This window comes from Lithobates pipiens, unplaced genomic scaffold, assembly GCF_037356315.1.
Source record: "Lithobates pipiens isolate NorthernLeopardFrog02 unplaced genomic scaffold, aLitPip1_a1.2 Scaffold_8, whole genome shotgun sequence".
Classification (NCBI taxonomy): Eukaryota; Metazoa; Chordata; class Amphibia; order Anura; family Ranidae; genus Lithobates; species Lithobates pipiens.
Genome location: NW_027507903.1, coordinates 4884299 through 4902663, shown reverse-complemented (window position 1 = coordinate 4902663; position 18365 = coordinate 4884299). Strand labels below are relative to the sequence as shown.

The 18365-nt window shown below is 48.0% G+C and overlaps 2 protein-coding genes across 2 annotated transcripts in view; both read left to right on the top strand.

The window, feature by feature from the left end:
• The window catches only part of NOX5 (NADPH oxidase 5), a gene marked incomplete at its 3' end in the record, with an annotated part of 75930 nt that extends 60700 nt beyond the window's left edge, over nucleotides 1-15230 (top strand). The window contains 4 exon segments of the mRNA XM_077474165.1: nucleotides 4402-4534; nucleotides 4638-4777; nucleotides 7179-7325; nucleotides 15186-15230. Coding sequence (XP_077330291.1) covers nucleotides 4402-4534; nucleotides 4638-4777; nucleotides 7179-7325; nucleotides 15186-15230 — 465 coding nt within the window.
• The window catches only part of PAQR5 (progestin and adipoQ receptor family member 5), a 617270-nt gene that overhangs the window by 289311 nt on the left and 309594 nt on the right, over nucleotides 1-18365 (top strand). The gene's annotated exons all lie outside the window — the stretch shown is intronic.

The window sequence follows — 18365 nt, the reverse complement described above, 5'->3', positions numbered from 1 at the left end:
GGGAGGGAAGGTTCATTGATGGAGGTGGGGGAGGGAAGGTTCATTGATGGAGGTGGGGGAGGGAAGGCTCATTGATGGAGGTGGGGTAGGGAAGGTTCATTGATGGAGGTGGGGGCGGGAAGGTTCTTTGATGGAGGTGAGGAGACAAGGCTCATTAATGGAGGGGGGAAGGGAATGCTCATTGATGGAGGTGGGGAGGAAAGGCTTGTTAACAGAGGTGGGGAGGGAAGGCTCATTAATGGAGGTGGGGGAGGGAAGGTTCATTGATGGAGGTGGGGGAGGGAAGGCTCATTGATGGAGGTGGGGAGGGAAGGCTCATTGGTGGAGGTGGGGGAGGGAAGGTTCATTGATGGAGGTGGGGGAGGGAAGGTTCATTGATGGAGGTGGGGGAAGGGAAGGTTCATTGATGGAGGTGGGGGAGGGAAGGTTCATTGATGGAGGTGGAGGAGGGAAGGCTCATTGATGGAGGTGAGACGGGAGGCTCATTGATGGAGGTGGAGGAGGGAAGGCTCATTAATGGAGGTGGAGGAGGGAAGGCTCATTGATGGAGGTGGGGAGGGAAGGCTGATTGATGGAGGTGGAGGAGGGAAGGCTCATTGATGGAGGTGGAGGAGGGAAGGCTCATTAATGGAGGTGGGGAGGGAAGGCTCATTGATGGAGGTGGGGTAGGGAAGGCTCATTGATGGAGGTGGAGGAGGGAAGGCTCATTGATGGAGGTGGGGGAGGGAAGGCTCATTGATGGAGGTGGAGGAGGGAAGGCTCATTGATGGAGGTGGAGGAGGGAAGGCTCATTGATGGAGGTGGAGGAGGGAAGGCTCATTGATATAGGTGGAGAGGGAAGGCTCATTGATGGAGGTGGAGAGGGAAGGCTCATTGATGGAGGTGGAGGGGAGAAGGCTCATTGATGGAGGTGAGACGGGAGACTCATTGATGGAGGTGGGGAGGAAAGGCTCGTTAATAGAGGTGGGGAGGGAAGGCTCATTGATGGAGGTGGGGGAGGGAAGGCTCATTGATGGAGGTGGAGGAGGGAAGGCTCATTGATGGAGATGGGGGAGGTAAGGCTCATTGATGGAGGTGGAGGAGGGAAGGCTCATTGATGGAGGTGGAGGAGGGAAGGCTCATTGATGGAGGTGGAGAGGGAAGGCTCATTGATGGAGGTGGAGGAGGGAAGGCTCATTGATGGAGGTGGGGAGGGAAGGCTCATTGATGGAGGTGGGGGAGGGAAGGCTCATTGATGGAGGTGGGGGAGGGAAGGCTCATTGATGGAGGTGGAGGAGGGAAGGCTCATTGATGGAGGTGGGGGAGGTAAGGCTCATTGATGGAGGTGGAGGAGGGAAGGCTCATTGATGGAGGTGGAGAGGGAAGGCTCATTGATGGAGGTGGAGAGGGAAGGCTCATTGATGGAGGTGGAGGAGAGAAGGCTCATTGATGAAGGTGAGACGGGAGGCTCATTGATGGAGGTGGGGAGGAAAGGCTCGTTAATAGAGGTGGGGAGGGAAGGCTCATTAATGGAGGTGGGGGAGGGAAGGTTCATTGATGGGGGTGGGGGAGGGAAGGCTCATTGATGGAGGTTGGGAGTAAAGGCTCGTTAATAGAGGTGGGGAGTGAAGGCTCATTAATGGAGGTGGGGGAGGGAAGGTTCATTGATGGAGGTGGGGGAGGGAAGGTTCATTGATGGAGGTGGGGGAGGGAAGGCTCATTGATGGAGGTGGGGTAGGGAAGGTTCATTGATGGAGGTGGGGTAGGGAAGGTTCATTGATGGAGGTGGGGGCGGGAAGGTTCTTTGATGGAGGTGAGGAGACAAGGCTCATTAATGGAGGGGGGAAGTGAATGCTCATTGATGGAGGTGGGGAGGAAAGGCTTGTTAACAGAGGTGGGGGAGGGAAGGTTCATTGATGGAGGTGGGGGAGGGAAGGCTCATTGATGGAGGTGGGGAGGGAAGGCTCATTGATGGAGGTGGGGGAGGGAAGGTTCATTGATGGAGGTGGGGGAGGGAAGGTTCATTGATGGAGGTGGGGGAGGGAAGGTTCATTGATGGCGGTGGGGGAGGGAAGGTTCATTGATGGCGGTGGGGGAGGGAAGGTTCATTGATGGAGGTGGGGGAGGGAAGGTTCATTGATGGCGGTGGGGGAGGGAAGGTTCATTGATGGGGGTGGGGGAGGGAAGGTTCATTGATGGAGGTGGGGGAGGGAAGGTTCTTTGATGGAGGTGGGGAGGGAAGGCTCATTGATGGAGGTGGGGAGGGAAGGGTCATTGATGGAGGTGGGGAGGGAAGGCTGGTCCATGTAATTTAATCCAATTGCAGAGCTACTGTAGCTCTGATTGCTGTAAAAGTGAATGCTGGTTCTGATAGAAAGGTGTCAGAACACACAGAGGATCGCAGTTTGTTGCGTATGGGGCTGTGTAGTCACAGACCGGTCAGGGTGCCCATGATGACCCGTGTCCACAGCCAAAAGCGCTTACACTGAATACGTGAGCATCAGAACTGGACCACAGAGCAATGGAAGAAGGTGGCCTGGTCTGATGAATTCAAGAATGATTTGAGGAACACAATAACTAGCACAAGGTGTTGGCTTGGCCTCCAAATTCTCCAGATCTCAATCCAATTGAGTATAGCTTGGTGCCAGATACCACAGCATACCTTCAGAGGTCTACTGGAGTCCAGGCCTCAATGTATCAGGGCTGTTTTGGAGGAAAAGGGGGACTTACTCTATGTTAGGTGGGTGGTCATGTTATGGTGGGCGGTCACAATGTTGTGGCTGATTGATGTATATGCAAATCTGGAGTTTAGTTAGAAAAGTCAAGCTAGGCTCTGCCATTTTGGTCTCGTGAGTCTCCCTTTTGGTCAATGAGGCCCCACATGCCATTAAGGGATCATTAGGGAGTCTTGAATGGTGGGAGAGGGTTGGGTGATCTAAATTGTTACGGGAAGAGTAGAGTTTTGGGTATCAATATATAAATGATTGCAACTTTTGCTTATTCATGTTTTCAGTGTGAAAAGCTCACGATGATGACATATTGATTGATTGATTTTAAAACAATTTTATTTTTCATTTTCAGTAGTAGGTAGGGTCCAGCAGAGGGGGGTCCACCATCATTGCCCTCTGTAGTCACCATCCTTTGTATAATGAAAGCAGGTTGATTTGGAAAGCAGTGGTTTATTCTTGAGAGAAGGGGCTTCCATTTAATGCCTTCAATAATTGGATGTTCCACCATTTAAAGCTGGACTCCAGGCATATACTCGTATAAAATATATACACTATATTACCAAACGTATTGGGACGCACGCCTTTACACACACATGGACTTTAATGGCCCCCCAGTCTTAGTTCGTAGGGTTCAACACTGAGTTGGCTCCGCCCTTTGCAGCTATAACGGCTTCAACTCTTCTGGGAAGGCCGTCCACAAAGTTTAGGAGATGTGTCTAAGGGAATGTCTGACCATTCTTCCAGAAGCTCATTTGTGAGGTCAGGCAGTGATGTTGGACGAGAAGGCCTGGCTCACAGTCTCCACTCTAATTCATCCCAAAAGTGTTCTATTGGGTTGAGTTTAGGAGTAGGACTCTGTACAGGCCAGTCAAGTTCCTCCACCCCAAACTCGCTCATCCATGTCTTTATGGACCTTGCTTTGTGCACTGGTGCGCAGTCATGTTGGAACAGGAAGGGGCCATCCCCAAACTGTTCCCACAAAGTTGGGAGCATGAAATTGTCCAAAATGTCTTGGTATGCTGACGCCTTAAGCGTTCTCTTAACTGGAACTAAGGGGCCAAGCCCAACTCCTGAAAAACCACCCCCACACCATAATCCCCCCCTCCATAAAATGATTTGGACCAGTGCACAAAGCAAGGTACATAAAGATATGGATGAAATTCCCGCTCCTCCCAGTAAAAACCTGCCCCCTGTTGAATTCCCCCTTCTCAGTACAAATCTTTGCCCCCCCCCCCCATAATAAAGTTTCACTCCACTTAGCACAAATCCTCTACCCCTAAACTTTCCCTCCTTAATACTAATCTTCCCCCCCACCCTCCCCCACTTCAAATCCCCCTCCCAGCACAAATTTCCCCTTATAGCATGACTCCTCTTCCCTCCCATCCCCCCCTCCCAGCACAAATCCCCCTAAACCATTGCTCTAATACTTACCCCCTTCCGCCCCCCAAATTCCCCCTTCAAACTCAACCCCCCCCCCAAAATCCCCTTGTGGCACCCCCTCCCCCCACTTTACATGATACCACAGTGCTCAGGGCAGCTGCCTCTCTTGCCCACCCCTTGTCCCGGCCCTGGTTGTATCTCTCCCTTACGCTATCCAAAATAAAAAAAAATAAAAATTTTGGCTTTAGTTCTCCTTTAAATTAATTTTGTATTTTTTATGTGATTTTTTTATTTCTCACCCCTCTAAATGAAGGTGACACATCTTGTCATTAAGAGACCGCCGTCCTTCCAATACAAGCCTGGCGACTTCATATACCTGAACATACCCGCCATTGCCAAGTATGAATGGCACCCCTTTACTATCAGCAGTGCCCCAGAGCAGGCAGGTAAGAAAATACCCCAACTCCGTACCCCACAAGTGCTAAAAACTACCACCGAAATCCAGGTCCAGGTCTCCTGGGGGCTCTGATGAAATCCTTCTCCCTGCAGACACACTCTGGGTGCACATCCGCTCCCTCGGCCAATGGACAAACCGACTGTATGAACATTTCCGTCTTCCCGAGGCCGCCAGGAAAGAAGAAGAGAAGAGAGCGGCCGAGAATCCGAAGAACAAAATCTACCAAAGCCAGGTGGGGAGAACGTGATTTTGTTTGCGCTATTTCAGCTCTATTTGTCGGCCTACAATTGCGGAATAATCGCTCCAATGAGGTGCCATTGAGAAGTAACAGCATCTCACAATAGTCCCGCAATTTGCAGTGAATTCGAATCGCGGGCAGAATCACAGCGATTCCGCCCACGATTCGGATCACTCACGTGTAAATGGAGCCTTACATTCTGCTACATAGCCTATCCAATAAAAAAAATTGAAAAAATCAAATGTCTTTATCAATTTAGGCCGGTATGTACTCTGCTATATATTTTTGGTACAATCCTAATAAGCGTATATTGATTGGTTTGCGCAAAAGTTATAGCGCCTACGTGTTTTTTTTTACTAGTAATGGCAGAGATCAGCGACTTATAGCAGGCCTGCGATATTGCGGCAGGCAGTCGGGCACTAACTGACACTTTTGACATTTTTTGGGGACCAGTGACACTAATATAGTGATCAGTGCTTAAAATATGCAGTCACTGTACTAATGACACTGGCTGGGAAGGGGTTAAACATCAGGGGCGATCAAAGGGTTAACTTTGTGCCTAGCCGGTGCTTGTGTACTGTGCGGGAGATGCTTTTACTAAGGGAAGGCATGGATATATGTTCCTGCTTTGCAGAGACATAGGCTCCATGCCTTCCCTACTGACAGAACAGCAATCTGCCTTGTTTACATAGGTAGATTGCCGTTCTGCCTGTGTAATGAACGATCACCAGGTATGGTATAGTAGAGTCAGTTATGGTATGGTATGGTACAATATGGTCAGGTCTGGTATAGAATGGTATGGTCAGGTCCAGTATAGTATGGCACACTATGGTCAGGTCTGGTATGGTATTGTACAGTATGGTCAGGTCTGGTATAGTATGGTACAGTCAGGTATGGTATGGTACAATATGGTCAGGTCTGGTATGATATGGTACCATATGGCCAGAACTGGTATGGTACGCATGGTATGGTCCAATACGGTCAGTTTGGGTATGGTATAGTAAGTTCAGGTCTGGTATGGTACGGTAAGTTCAGGTCTGGTACGGACGGTCAGGTCTGGTATACTATGATACGCATGGTCAGATATGGTATGGCAAAATATGGTCAGGTAGGGTATGGTACACTATGGTCAGGTCTAGTATGGTATGGTACAGTATGGTCAGGACTGGTATGGTATGGTACAGTATGGTCAGGACTGGTATGGTATGGTACGGTACAGTCAGGTATGGTATGGAACAATATAGTCAGGTCTGGTATGGTACGATATGGTCAGGTATGGTATGGGACAATATGATCAGGTCTGGTATGGTATGGTACAGTATGGTCAGGACTGGTATGGTATGGTATGGTACAATATGGTCAGGTCTGGTATGGTATGGTCGGATATGGTGTGGTACAGTATAGTCAGGTCTGGTATGGTCAGGTAAGGTAAAATATAGTTAGGTCTGGTATGGTACGCATGGTCAGGTATGGTATGGTACAATATGGTCAGGTATGGTATGGAAAACTATGGTCAGGTCTGGTATGGTATGGTATGGTACAGTATGGTTAGGACTGGTATGGTACACTATGGTCAGGTCTGGTATTGTCAGGTACAGCAGCATTTCTCAGAGTCCTCCCAAAGCCGTTTTGAAGATTTTTGTCCGTATTTCCAGAAGGACAACCCTTGCCATGCATCTGCCAATACCTAGGCCTGATGATGAGCTGCTGAGTCACCAGGTTTTGCATTGTGTGTTGTATGGAGTAATGCCGCGTACACACGAGCGGACTGTATGGCGTACTTAGTTCGTCATACAATCCGACGGACAGTCCGTCGTACTTTCCACTGAACGGACTTGACCACACACGGATGCACAAACAGTCCGTCGAAAGCTTGCGCGATGACGTGTACAGCGCGTACGACGGGACTAAAAATAGGAAGTCCAAGACACAGCAAAGCACCCTTCCGCCGTGTAAATCCTTTCTGAGCATGCGCCATTCTTAGTCCGTCGAACTAGCATACTGACGAGCGTACTGTCCGCTGAAACCAAAGTACGACGGACAGAATTTCGAAAAAACCGAAATACTTAGTACGCCGGACTGCGCGCTGAAAAAGTCCGCTGAAGCCCACACACGAGCGGACTGTCCACTGAAATGTGTTTTGACGGACTAAGTACGCCATACAGTCCGCTCGTGTGTACGCGGCATAAGGTAGAGAATGTGTGTGTATGGGGGGAGTGTGAGTGATCTAAGCTATGAGTTCAAACACGTAAAGGTATTTGCTGACAGTGTGCTCTTACATCTTCCATGCATATATTAGTTTACCATTTTTTTTTATTACAGTGAAAAACCAAGACCGATGCAACCGCCACGTCACAGGCGTCTACGAATTTCTGATTATATTTTATCATTGCAGGAACCTCTTTTCAGCTCCACTGGAGTTATCGCCAGCAACGCGGATGCACAGATTGAACTGACGTCATACCGACCACGAAAGAATCCACTCGGTGAAGAAGTCCATGTCGGCCTGGATGAAGGAGGAGGAAGCTCACAGAGCCGAGAAGTAAGGCTGGCCATCCATTATACACCTTTCCGGTTTGATTTCCATTAGTTTTACCTTCAACTATGTAGTGCAAGGGCCTGCTTGATTGCATACACATTGAAAGGGTTTAGATTTCACCTTAAATTGTATGGTTTAGGGAAATCTAAAGGAAAATTGTACAAGAAAGTTGTATAATGTATGGCCAGCCTAAGCTAACAGTTCGTGGCCCAGCCCAGTCTTCAATAAGTGACGCTGATACAGATGTGGGAAGAAGGTGTGATGGTGGAAAAATAGAAATTCCTCATAAAGAGTTTTCAGGTGTACTACTACATAGCGTAGAGGTAAACCTGAACTCTAGGAATAAGTCAACATCTACCCATGCAGTGCCCCCCCCCCCCCCATACACTTATAAGGCAGGATACTCAGCTTATGTCCATGTGGTTGACACACACAGCTGGGTCCCACCTACATAGAGGGTCATCAGCGAATCCCACTCGTGTTCAGGCCAAACCCACATACTGTTCACGTGCACGGGGCCGGTCCTGGGCCTCTCCACCTCATTCTTATGGTCACTGCACACATTATCCCCTTCATGCCTGGAGTGCTCTCATATAGGCCTATGTTTTCTGTGGTCCAGGTAGAAGCTTCAGAAACCCAACTGACCAACCGAAACCCCTGAGACACGGGGGCCCAGGCCAACTGACGCACAATATATGGGGAGGTTTTCTCTTACCGTTAGATGGGGGAGGACTTCTCTTCCACTATCACCATCCACTCCAGAGCCAACCAGGCTACCACCAGTAAAAGCATATAACCCTCCACCCCAGGCAGAGGCTTAACTAGAACCTTCAAGTCCCCAGTGCAAGAAATCATGTAGGGCCCTGACTCTACCCTTTAGGCCCTTCCCACTGATCCTGGTGCCATTTATTCTAATTGTGGGGCCTTTTATTATCCACTTCAGCACCCGGACCATTTTGCTGGTCAAAGACCAGACCACTTTTTGCGATTCGGCACTGCGTCGCTTTAACTGACAATTGCGCGGTCGTGCGACGTGGCTCCCAAACAAAATTGACGTCTTTTTTTTCCCACAAATAGAGCTTTCTTTTGGTGGTATTTGATCACCTCTGCGGTTTTTATTTTTTGCTCTATAAACAAATTTTAAACTTTTTGTTATAATAAATATCCCCCAAAAATATATAAAAAAACATTTTTTTCCCTCAGTTTAGGCCGATGCGTATTCTTCTACATATTTTTGGTAAAAAAAAAAAATCGCAATAAGTGATTATTGATTGGTTTGCGCAAAAGTTATAGCGTTTACAAAATAAGGGGATGGTTTTATAGCATTTTTATTAATTTTTTATTTTTTTACTAGTAATGGCGACGATCAGCGATTTTTATTGTGACTGCGACATTATGGTGGACACATCGGACATTTTTGACACATTTTTGGGACCATTGTCATTTATACAGCAATCACTGCTATATAAATGCCGTGATTCCGGTGTAAATGACACTGGCAGTGAAGGGGTTAACCAGTGGGTGGCAGTGTAGGGGTTAAGTGTTCCTAGGGGTGTGTTACTAACTTTTGGGGGCTGGGCTTTCATTTAGTGAACACTGATCTCTGCTCCAATCACATGGAGCAGAGATCAGTGTCACTAGTTGCTAGGCAGAACGGGGAGATGCTATTTACAACGGCATTTTCTCGTTCAGCCGCCCCATGAGACGATCGCGGGTATGCCCGCGGCGATCGAGTCCGCGGGACCTGCGACCGGACTCACGGGGGTCCCAACCAGCACGCGAGCGTGCCGGCGGTGGCGCGCTCGAGATGGCATGGGGGCAAATTTAAAGGGACGTACAGGTACGCCCATTTGTCTGCCCGTGCCATTCTGCCGACGTACATTGGCGTGCGCTGGTCGGGAACCAGTTATGGTACCGCAGTGGGTCCCATTCACATGCTCTGTAGCAGGCCCCCTTCCTGCCATCTTGGGCCCCCCCCCTCCATGGTGGCAGAATGCTAGGGCCCGGTCACAAGTGTGACCTTTGCAACCCTGGCAGTTCTGCCAGTGGTGTCAGTAGTTTTTTTTTATTTTTGTAATTTTATGTTTTATTATTTTTTTTTTTACCATTTTTTTTTATATAATATTTTTTAGGAGCCCCGTTAGGGGGCTTTGGTGAGATATCAGGGATCTAAACAGACCTCTGATGTTCCACCTTTAAGACAGAGGAAGGAGATTGAGGATACAGCCCTGTTGACCAGAGGGAGAGCATTGTGATACTCACTGACATGCTAAAGTCCCAATGCTAGAGTCCCTTCCAGCCCCTCAACTGAATGGGAGATTCGTGTCCTCGTGTCCTCTTTTGGGTGGCACCAAGACGTCTCCCTCTACCTGGACCTAACACATGCTTATACATTACAAGGGTTACCTGACATGTGGGTTCAGTGTCGGGACCATTCCAAATTGCGCCCCCCCCCCCCCCCCAAGATATGAGCATTATGTGTCAGCAAAAATCCCCTCCCCCCAAAACAATTGAGCACCAATCTGTATGCTTACCCCCCCCCCCAAGCATAAATCCCCCCCCCCAACCATACAAATCCACCCCCTGCTGAAATCCCCTTCTCAGCATGAATCTTGGTCCCTCCAACCCCCCCCCAGCTCAAATCCTCTCATTCCCTATATGCCCCCCGCACAAATCAGCACCCCCCCTCGAAAAAAATCCCACCTCCTAGTACAAATACTCTACCCCTCAAATTTGCCCTGTGAGCACAAATCCTCCCCCCCCCCACTCAAAATCCCCCTCCCAGCACAAATTCTCCCCAATCCCCCATCCTAGCACAAGTCTTCCCCTATCATCCCTGATAGCACAAAGCCCCCCCCCCCCCCAAAAAAAAAAAATCCACTCCTAGCACAAACTCCCTCCCACCCACCATATTACCTTTTCTAGCACAGACCCCCCCCAAAAAAAAAAAATTCCCTCCTCCTAGCACATATATCCTTCCTCCATTCCTCTTCCCAACAGAAATCCCCTCAAATCACCATTCTTAGCACACCTCCCCAAATTTCCCCTTCTAGAACAATCCTTATCCCCTCTCACACCCCCCCCAACCAACGTAAATCATCTCCCCCCAATCTTGTTGTGGTGCACCTCCATCTCACATGATACCACAATGCCCAGGGCAGCCGCCTCTCCTGCCCACCCCTTGTTCTGGCTCTGGTTGGGTCTAGACTCTAAGGGTGAATGAATAACCTTACTTCCCGCTCCGGCAGGCTGACCTGATCTATGTAGCCAGTCCAGATACCACCTGTTGCATCTGGAAGACACTGCTGCCCAAATCTGACCCATTCAAGTAAGTTGTCTGGAATCAGCAGCAGGGATGGCCGGATCTGTGTGGCTACGCTCAGGAAACCGGGACCAGACTGGGTGTACGCTTTAAGTGAGATTTATTTACAGTGAAACAAAATCCATCCAAACACCAGCACACATAAACATAAAAGTGAACCAAAAACCCAGTGACAGAATACCTAACTAATAATTAACAAACAGAATGCCTAACAACTATACAAAATGGGGACCCCGAAAAAGGCAGGGTAAGCTGGTGCAGGGAGAAGATGGGAAGGGGAAGCCAAAACTCAGATACAAGGGGAGCAAGAAAGGGACAGCAGGGTACAGGATAGCAAGATCAGATCTATAGCAACCAGGGGCGGATCCAGGGGGGGCAATTGCCCCCCCCCCCCCGAAAATATCACACCGACATGATTGTCACAGTCATTTGCAGGCTGTAGCGCTGCCCAAGTCTCTCTCTCATCATCCGATCAGCGGCACAGAGAGAGAGACTAAAGGAAAGAGGAGAGTGGGCGTGCTGTCAGGGCTTGGTGGGGGAAAAATGGGGGCTGTGACTGAACTCTGTCTCTGAGCTGCTATATAGAAGGGTGTAAGCACCATTCAAGTGCAAATGTGTGCCGATTTGCACCACTGAGGCAGTTTGCAGGCATTTACTGCCTCCCCAGTGGGAAAGGTGACCTGGCAAGTGACAATCCGCAAGGTTTGGCAGGGGACGTGGCAAGTGACAATCCGCAAGGTGTTGCAGGTGACTGGCAAGTGACAATCCGCAAGGTGTGGCAGGTGATGTAGCAAGTGACAATCCGCAAGGTGTGGCAGGCGACGTCGCAAGTGACAAGCCACATCTGGTGGGAGGCGACGGTGGCAAGTGACACCCTCAGGGCTCCCACTGATTGTGGATTATGGTAAGTTAAACCATTTAATTTTATATAACAATGTAATAATATAAATAATGCACTTCAATCATCCTGACACCATAACAACCATGGTGCCGTGATGATTGAAGCGACAACGCCAGCCATTTTCCCGATAAATTCCCCGCAAAAAAAAAAAAATTTCTGGCAGTGCCTCTCCCGAAACTAGACTCTGGATCCGCCCCTGCCCCAGTGTATGCCCCCCTAATCCCCCTCCCCAGTGTATGCCCCCTTAATCCCCCTCCCCAGTGTATGCCTTCCTGATCCCCTCCCCAGTGTATGCCCTCCTGATCCCCCTCCTCAGTGTATGCCCTCCTGATTGCCCCCCAGTGTATGTCCTCCTGATCCCCCCCAGTGTATGCACGCCTGATCCTGATTACACGGTATTATACATTACAATTTAGTTCCGTAAGCAACACCTTATTTTCTGGCAGTGCCCCTCCCGAGACTAGACTCTGGATCCGCCCCTGATAGCAACAGAGTCTGGCAGCAGCAAAACACTGGAGTGAGATAGCCTTCTAGGGAAGGGCCTAAATACCCTTCCAACAACCAGCATCAGGTGGAAACGTATTACTGGGGTCTGCTGGCTGCTGAGAGACACCCACTGGTGGACACTGGAATAACAACCCTCCATCCAGGGAACCACAGTGCCACCAGCAGACAATTTAGGTGACAGCAGAGTACCAGATACAGGGCAGGAGCAAGTTCAAATCTATAGCAATGGAGTCTGGCAGCAGCAAAACACTGTAGCGAGGGGGGCCAATAGGTTAGAACCTCGATACCCTCCCAGAAGCCACCATCAGGTGGAAACTGATTACTGTGGACTGCTGGCTGCTGAGAGACGCCCACTGGTGGACACTGGAATTACAACCTTCCGCCCAGGGAACCACAGTGCCACCAGCAGGTGATCCAGGTCCTGACATAGGTGGGGCTGTGCAGCAAACTTGGCTCATGTTTGCCACCTCATGATCTGATAAAAAATCCCCCTTCAGCTGGAAATTAAAGGGCATGCAGGAGGCAGCTGTATTGCATCCTGAATACCTGGAAGCCACTATTGATCACTTGGTGGTAGAGAGTGCTGCTCATTAGGCTTGTGCAATTTGTTTAGTAAGGAATCAAAATTCATTCGAATTTTGCATCTTAATAAAAAATAACGAATTTCAACCAATACGAAAACAATTATAGTGGATATAACAAATGAATTCGACATGATTCGGTAATTCGTTAAAGTTCTAATGAAATAAAAGGTCAACTCAAAGTAAATCTTATGCCCCACACACACGGACGGACATTCCGACCACAAAATCCGTCGGATTTTTTCAGACGGATTTTGGGCCAAACTTGTCTTGCATACACACGGTCGCACAGGAACGAGGGGACATCAAACACGTATGCTGGGAGTATAAACGGGCCAGTAGCCAATACCTTTCGTCTCTTTGTCCATCGGAATTGTCTAACACGCGATCGGAATTAAAACGTTTCGGATTTTGTTGTCGGAAAATTTTAGATCCAGCTCTCAATCTTTGTGCATTGGAAAATCCGACGGAAAAAGTGGAGAGCAGTTGTCAGCACCTGGATCACCTGCTGGTGGCACTCTGCTTCCCAGAGCCGAGGGTTGTAGATCAGGTGTCCATCGGCGGGTGTCTCCCAGCAGCCAGAAGATCCCAGTAATACGTTTCCACCTGATGCTGGCTGCTGGGAGGGTATTTGGGGTCCCCTCCCTATTAGTGCCTCTTGCTCTATTGTTTTGCCACTACCAGATTAAGTTGTCCATTTTATGAATAGATTTGTATAAGCCAGTATGTTCCTAGACTCAGTCCCTGTCTTCTGTCTGCGCCAGCTTTAGCCTTGATTGCACACATTTGGTGCAAGAGAGGGAGGTTGCAGAGCACAGAATATTTTGACTAAGGCCGCGTACACACGAGAGGATTGTCCGTCCAACTAAGTCCGTCAGACAATCCGACAGACAGTCCGTCCTACTTTTGAATGAACGGACTTGACCACACACGATGAACAGACAGTCCGCTGAAAGCTTGTGCGATGACGTGTACAGCACGTACGACGGGACTAGAAATACGACGTCCAATACACTGCAATGCAACCTTCTGCCGTGTAAATCCTTTCTGAGCATGCGCCCTGCTTAGTCCGTCCAACTTGCCTACACACGAGCGGACTGTCCGCTGAAACCAAAGTTGGACGGACAATATTACGGAAATTCCGAAAGACTTAGTCCGCCAGACTGTCCGCTGAAAAAGTCCGCTGAAGCCCACACACGAGCGGACTGTCCGCTGAAACACATTTCAGCGGACCAAGTCCGTCAGACAGTCCGCCCGTGTGTACGCGGCCTAAGGCTGGCCATACACCATACAATTTTCTTATTCAATTTCCTTTAGATTTACCTTCAACTGTGTGGTACAAGGGCCTGCCTGATTGCACACAAACTGAAAGTGTTCAGATTTAACCTCATATTATATGGTTTTGGTAAATCTAAAGGAAATCTATAGAAGAAAATTGTATAATGTATGGCCAGCCTAAGGCCTATGTTACCGGCCTCAAAATGTGAATTAAGAGAGCCGATGATTGTAGACGCGATGAGATAAGGTGATCAGCTTGGCGTGGACTGCAAAGAATCACACAAACAGCATGAGATATGACCACTGACTTTATGGCTGGAAGTAGTTTAATTTTTACATAACAATACATCTTTTAAATTTTTATAGTCACATGTTTATAACCATTAACAATATATATAATAAAGATTTTAACTAAAGTATTTTAAAATGTAGTTACAACAATGAACATTACTATATTTTAATAACATATATATCCCTGTTATTCAGTGTTATAGATAATTATCTTTATCTCTCTGGTACACTTTAAGTGTGCAATAATCATACTGGCAATACATTGCTTTAATACAAATATTTTCATGGTAGTACTCTTTTTTAACCACTAGATGGTGCACATTGCATGTCTGTATGATGCAATACATAAGCTTTACATACAATAGGTTTTTTTCTATATTAAATAACAGAAAACATGTGCTTCTATAAATCTATGCCATTTTCAATAAATCAGGTTTAAATATACCTATTTAGAAATTTTTAGTGTTTATCATAGACATTTGTTCTGACTAATGCAGTATTTTCATGTTCTTATGCACTTTTCACTTGTTTCTGACACATGCTGTTCTAAACTTCTAATTACAGCAAAACTATAGCATAAAATCTGCTGAGACTTTTTCTGCATCTGCTCAAGATGTTTAGGAATCTTTCTATCACAGGTTAATACAGATTAGGAACAATTTAGAGTACATACCTGCAAAGAATCACACAAACAGCATGAGATATGACCACTGACTTTATGGCTGGAAGTAGTTTAATTTCCAGTCACATGGTGTGTGGCCTTATATAGACTCTGTTTGTGTACCTTCTCTGCCATCTACTGGTTATTAATAGAATAGAAGGGAGATGTTTAGAAATATAAAAAAAAAATGAATATGTACTTTGCTATGGGGTGTCTGTTTTGTGACCATATAAACCACAGTCCGTCACACCTAGAAGAACTGTGAACAGGTTGCTGAATCTGCAAACTCTGTAAAAATTCTTATCGTTATTCTGTCTTTCAGATTTCCTTTCAAGTTAATGACAATCACATTTTGTGTAATATAAAGGTGAGTGTCCCAACACTGCAGTCAGAACAAATGTTATTTCTGTAATAGATTTACTTCTAACAGCAGATCGAAATATAGATGATATAGAATACTTTAAGGTGGCTGTAAACCTCAGACATGAAATATGAGCAAAGCATCGCCCTCTATAGTGTGTCAATCTTAAGTGTCATTGCTGTCTGCTGCCTCCTTCCTCTGCTCTCTGCACGAGTCACTTCTGACAAGTTTTCCTGACACCAAGAGATAAAAAGGTGACATGGGAGGTAGCTTCAGCTGCCTTCCAGCCTGTGATTGACAGCCTCAGCTCTACTACTGTGTACTGTGATTAAAGGGATTAAAGTGACTAAGTCCATTTGCTCCAATCAGTTCTTAGAGATCTATTCTCTGAGCTCTGTATAGTGTAACTTCAGCTCTCCGCCCCCTTTTTTCTGACAATCAGGCAAACTTTATAAATTTCAGACTTTAATTTCGGACTTTAAATGGAATTAGAGAAGACTGCAAATAAACAGGTACAACTTATGTAGAAGGGTTTTCTTCTGTGTGTCATCTGAGGTCAGTCACATCACTGGGTATATGGAGGGTTTACAACCATTTTTAAGTGTGACTGAAATTGATGTCAGTATCCCAGAGATTATATAAACTGATAGGTGTACGAGACTTTCAAGGCACCCACTCAAAATACAACCATATAATATAGATTTTCCTATCTCGACATTAAAATCAGATAAAAGACATGGGCTGAACGTATCAATACGATTATTCTCTCATGGACATAAACCTGTTAATATAGAGATCTCAGTGATCAACATTTAAACCTCAACATGAATGAAGTGTCCATATTCACCAAAAGATGACCAACGCGTTTTGAGTTTTCTCTTCTTCAGGGTCAATGAAAGATGATAGATATGTATTTGTCAGCCTAAACCCAACAAAGGCAACCTAGCCTGTGCAATCCTGTGATGGTCACACCCAGGGGGGGGGGGGGGGGGTCGTGGACAGGTGCATGCACAAGGACCCGGTGGGGGGGGACAGGTACACACAAGGACCCGGTGGGGGGGGGACAGGTACACTCAAGGACCCGGTGGGGTGGGGACAGGTACAAACAAGGACCTGGTGGGGTTGGGACAGGTACATGCAAGGACCCGGGGGGGAACAGGTACACACAAAGACCCGGGGGGGGACAAGTACACACAAGGACCCGGGGGGGGGGGGGGAGGTACACAGAAAGACCCGGGAAGGGAATGGATACACACAAGGACCCAGGGGGGACAGGTACGTGCAATAGGGATAGGTACACACAAGGATCCGGGGGGAGGGAACAGGTACACACAAGGACTCAGAGGGGGGATGGATACACACAAGAACCCGGGGGGGGGGGGGGGAATGGATACACACAAGGACCCGGGTGGAAACAGGTACACACAATGGGTACATAAAAGGACTGGGGGGGTACACACAAGGACCCGGGTGGAAACAGGTACACACAATGGGTACATAAAAAGACTGGGGGGGGGGGTACACACAAGGGCCCAAGGGCCAACAGGCACACTAAACCAGCAGTGAAGCGGGGTATGGCCGACCTCAAAAGTTCACAGCAGGGAATACAGCACTGACCATCACAGGATTTACACTGGCTTTTTTTTTTATTTTGTTTAGGGTAGTTTTGGACGTGTGTCTAAATCCACCTTTCCTCTGAAGTATGATCTGCATTCAGATTGCTCTTCAAAGGCTACTGAAACCCACCTCTTTTAACCCCTTGGAGCCTCCCGGCGCCCAAGCCTTGGCCCTAATAGGCAACATATTTGCCGTGAATTGTGGTCAACACAGCTGTGCCGAGAGCACGCTCCCAGCACAGTTACCAACGCCTAACCGAAAAGCTTTTGGGATCACGCGACTGCCATGACAGCCAATCGTGGCCTTGTGATCTTAAGCCCCGCCTGTTAGGAGTGTAGGAGTGTAGCGGTACCGCCATGGGGGCTGCTGGGTTGTTCATTATCATTTTGCCAATCAACTCCACTTCCGTGCTCCCATAACACACACATGACACCAACAGTCAAAGTTTACGTTTTTTTTTTTACTTTTTATTTGTGGAATAAGTCTGGGGTGGTTTACTAAGAGATATGAGATGCTCCACCAGACCCCACTATATGAGGGTGTGATCCATAGCCGTAGCCTTGTTACTGGACACCCCCTAAAGCGATCCTTTCCTGATTCTATTGTTTCCATTAGTGCAGCACCCCCAAGCTGGGCAAGAAAGGCATTACTCCGAATTATTCCCTCCGCCGGAACTGATAGATTTCCTTCGGGTGTTGGGCCTAGAGGCACAGGCCATCACCGCCTATTTCCATGACCCTCACGCCAACATCCTCAGTCATTGGAAGTCCTGTTTTAAGGTTTATACCGCGGTCCCTGGACTTGCGGTGTATAGTTCCAAGCACTTTTGCACTCGTTTCTCTGGGCTTCCACTGACCCGTCCTCTCCCAATCAACAGTCCATGTTTCACTCTACAGAAAGTCGATCACCCAGTTTTCTTCTTCCGCTTTACTCCTGCTTCCTCCTCACTCGCCCGCCACATCCCCGCGTGGGGATGTCCGGTTCTCTCCCAGCGTTACATGCTGACTCCTGACTTTCCTTGCTCTCCCGGGGCCCTCTGTCCACGCTCGGGGGGGCCTCAGCCCCCCCCCCCTTAGAAGCATGTGACCCCCATTTATATAGGAGACCTCCTTTCGACCACACAAATTAAAGAGGAAGTAAACCCCTGATGAGTTTACTTCCTCTTTGATTCCCTGCAAAGGTAAAGCATAATGGAGTACTATGCATCGCATCGCATCACATAGTAGTCCATTATGTGTCACTTACCTGACACAGGAGCCAGCGAAGTCACCGCTGTCCTCTGTAGTCCGGAGCCTCCATCTTCTCGGTGGGTCTCGCTGCTCCGCCGCTGTCATTTGATGAAGCCGCGATGACGTCACCCTCACGCATGCACACGGGAGCCGCCACTCGCGGCATATCGCCGTTGACAGCGGTGCCTGTGTTTTGGCAAATATCTCCTAAACCGTGTAGGTTTAGGAGATATTTCTTGGACCTACAGGTAAGCCTTAATCTAGGCCAGTGTTTCTAAAATCCAGTCCTCAGGCC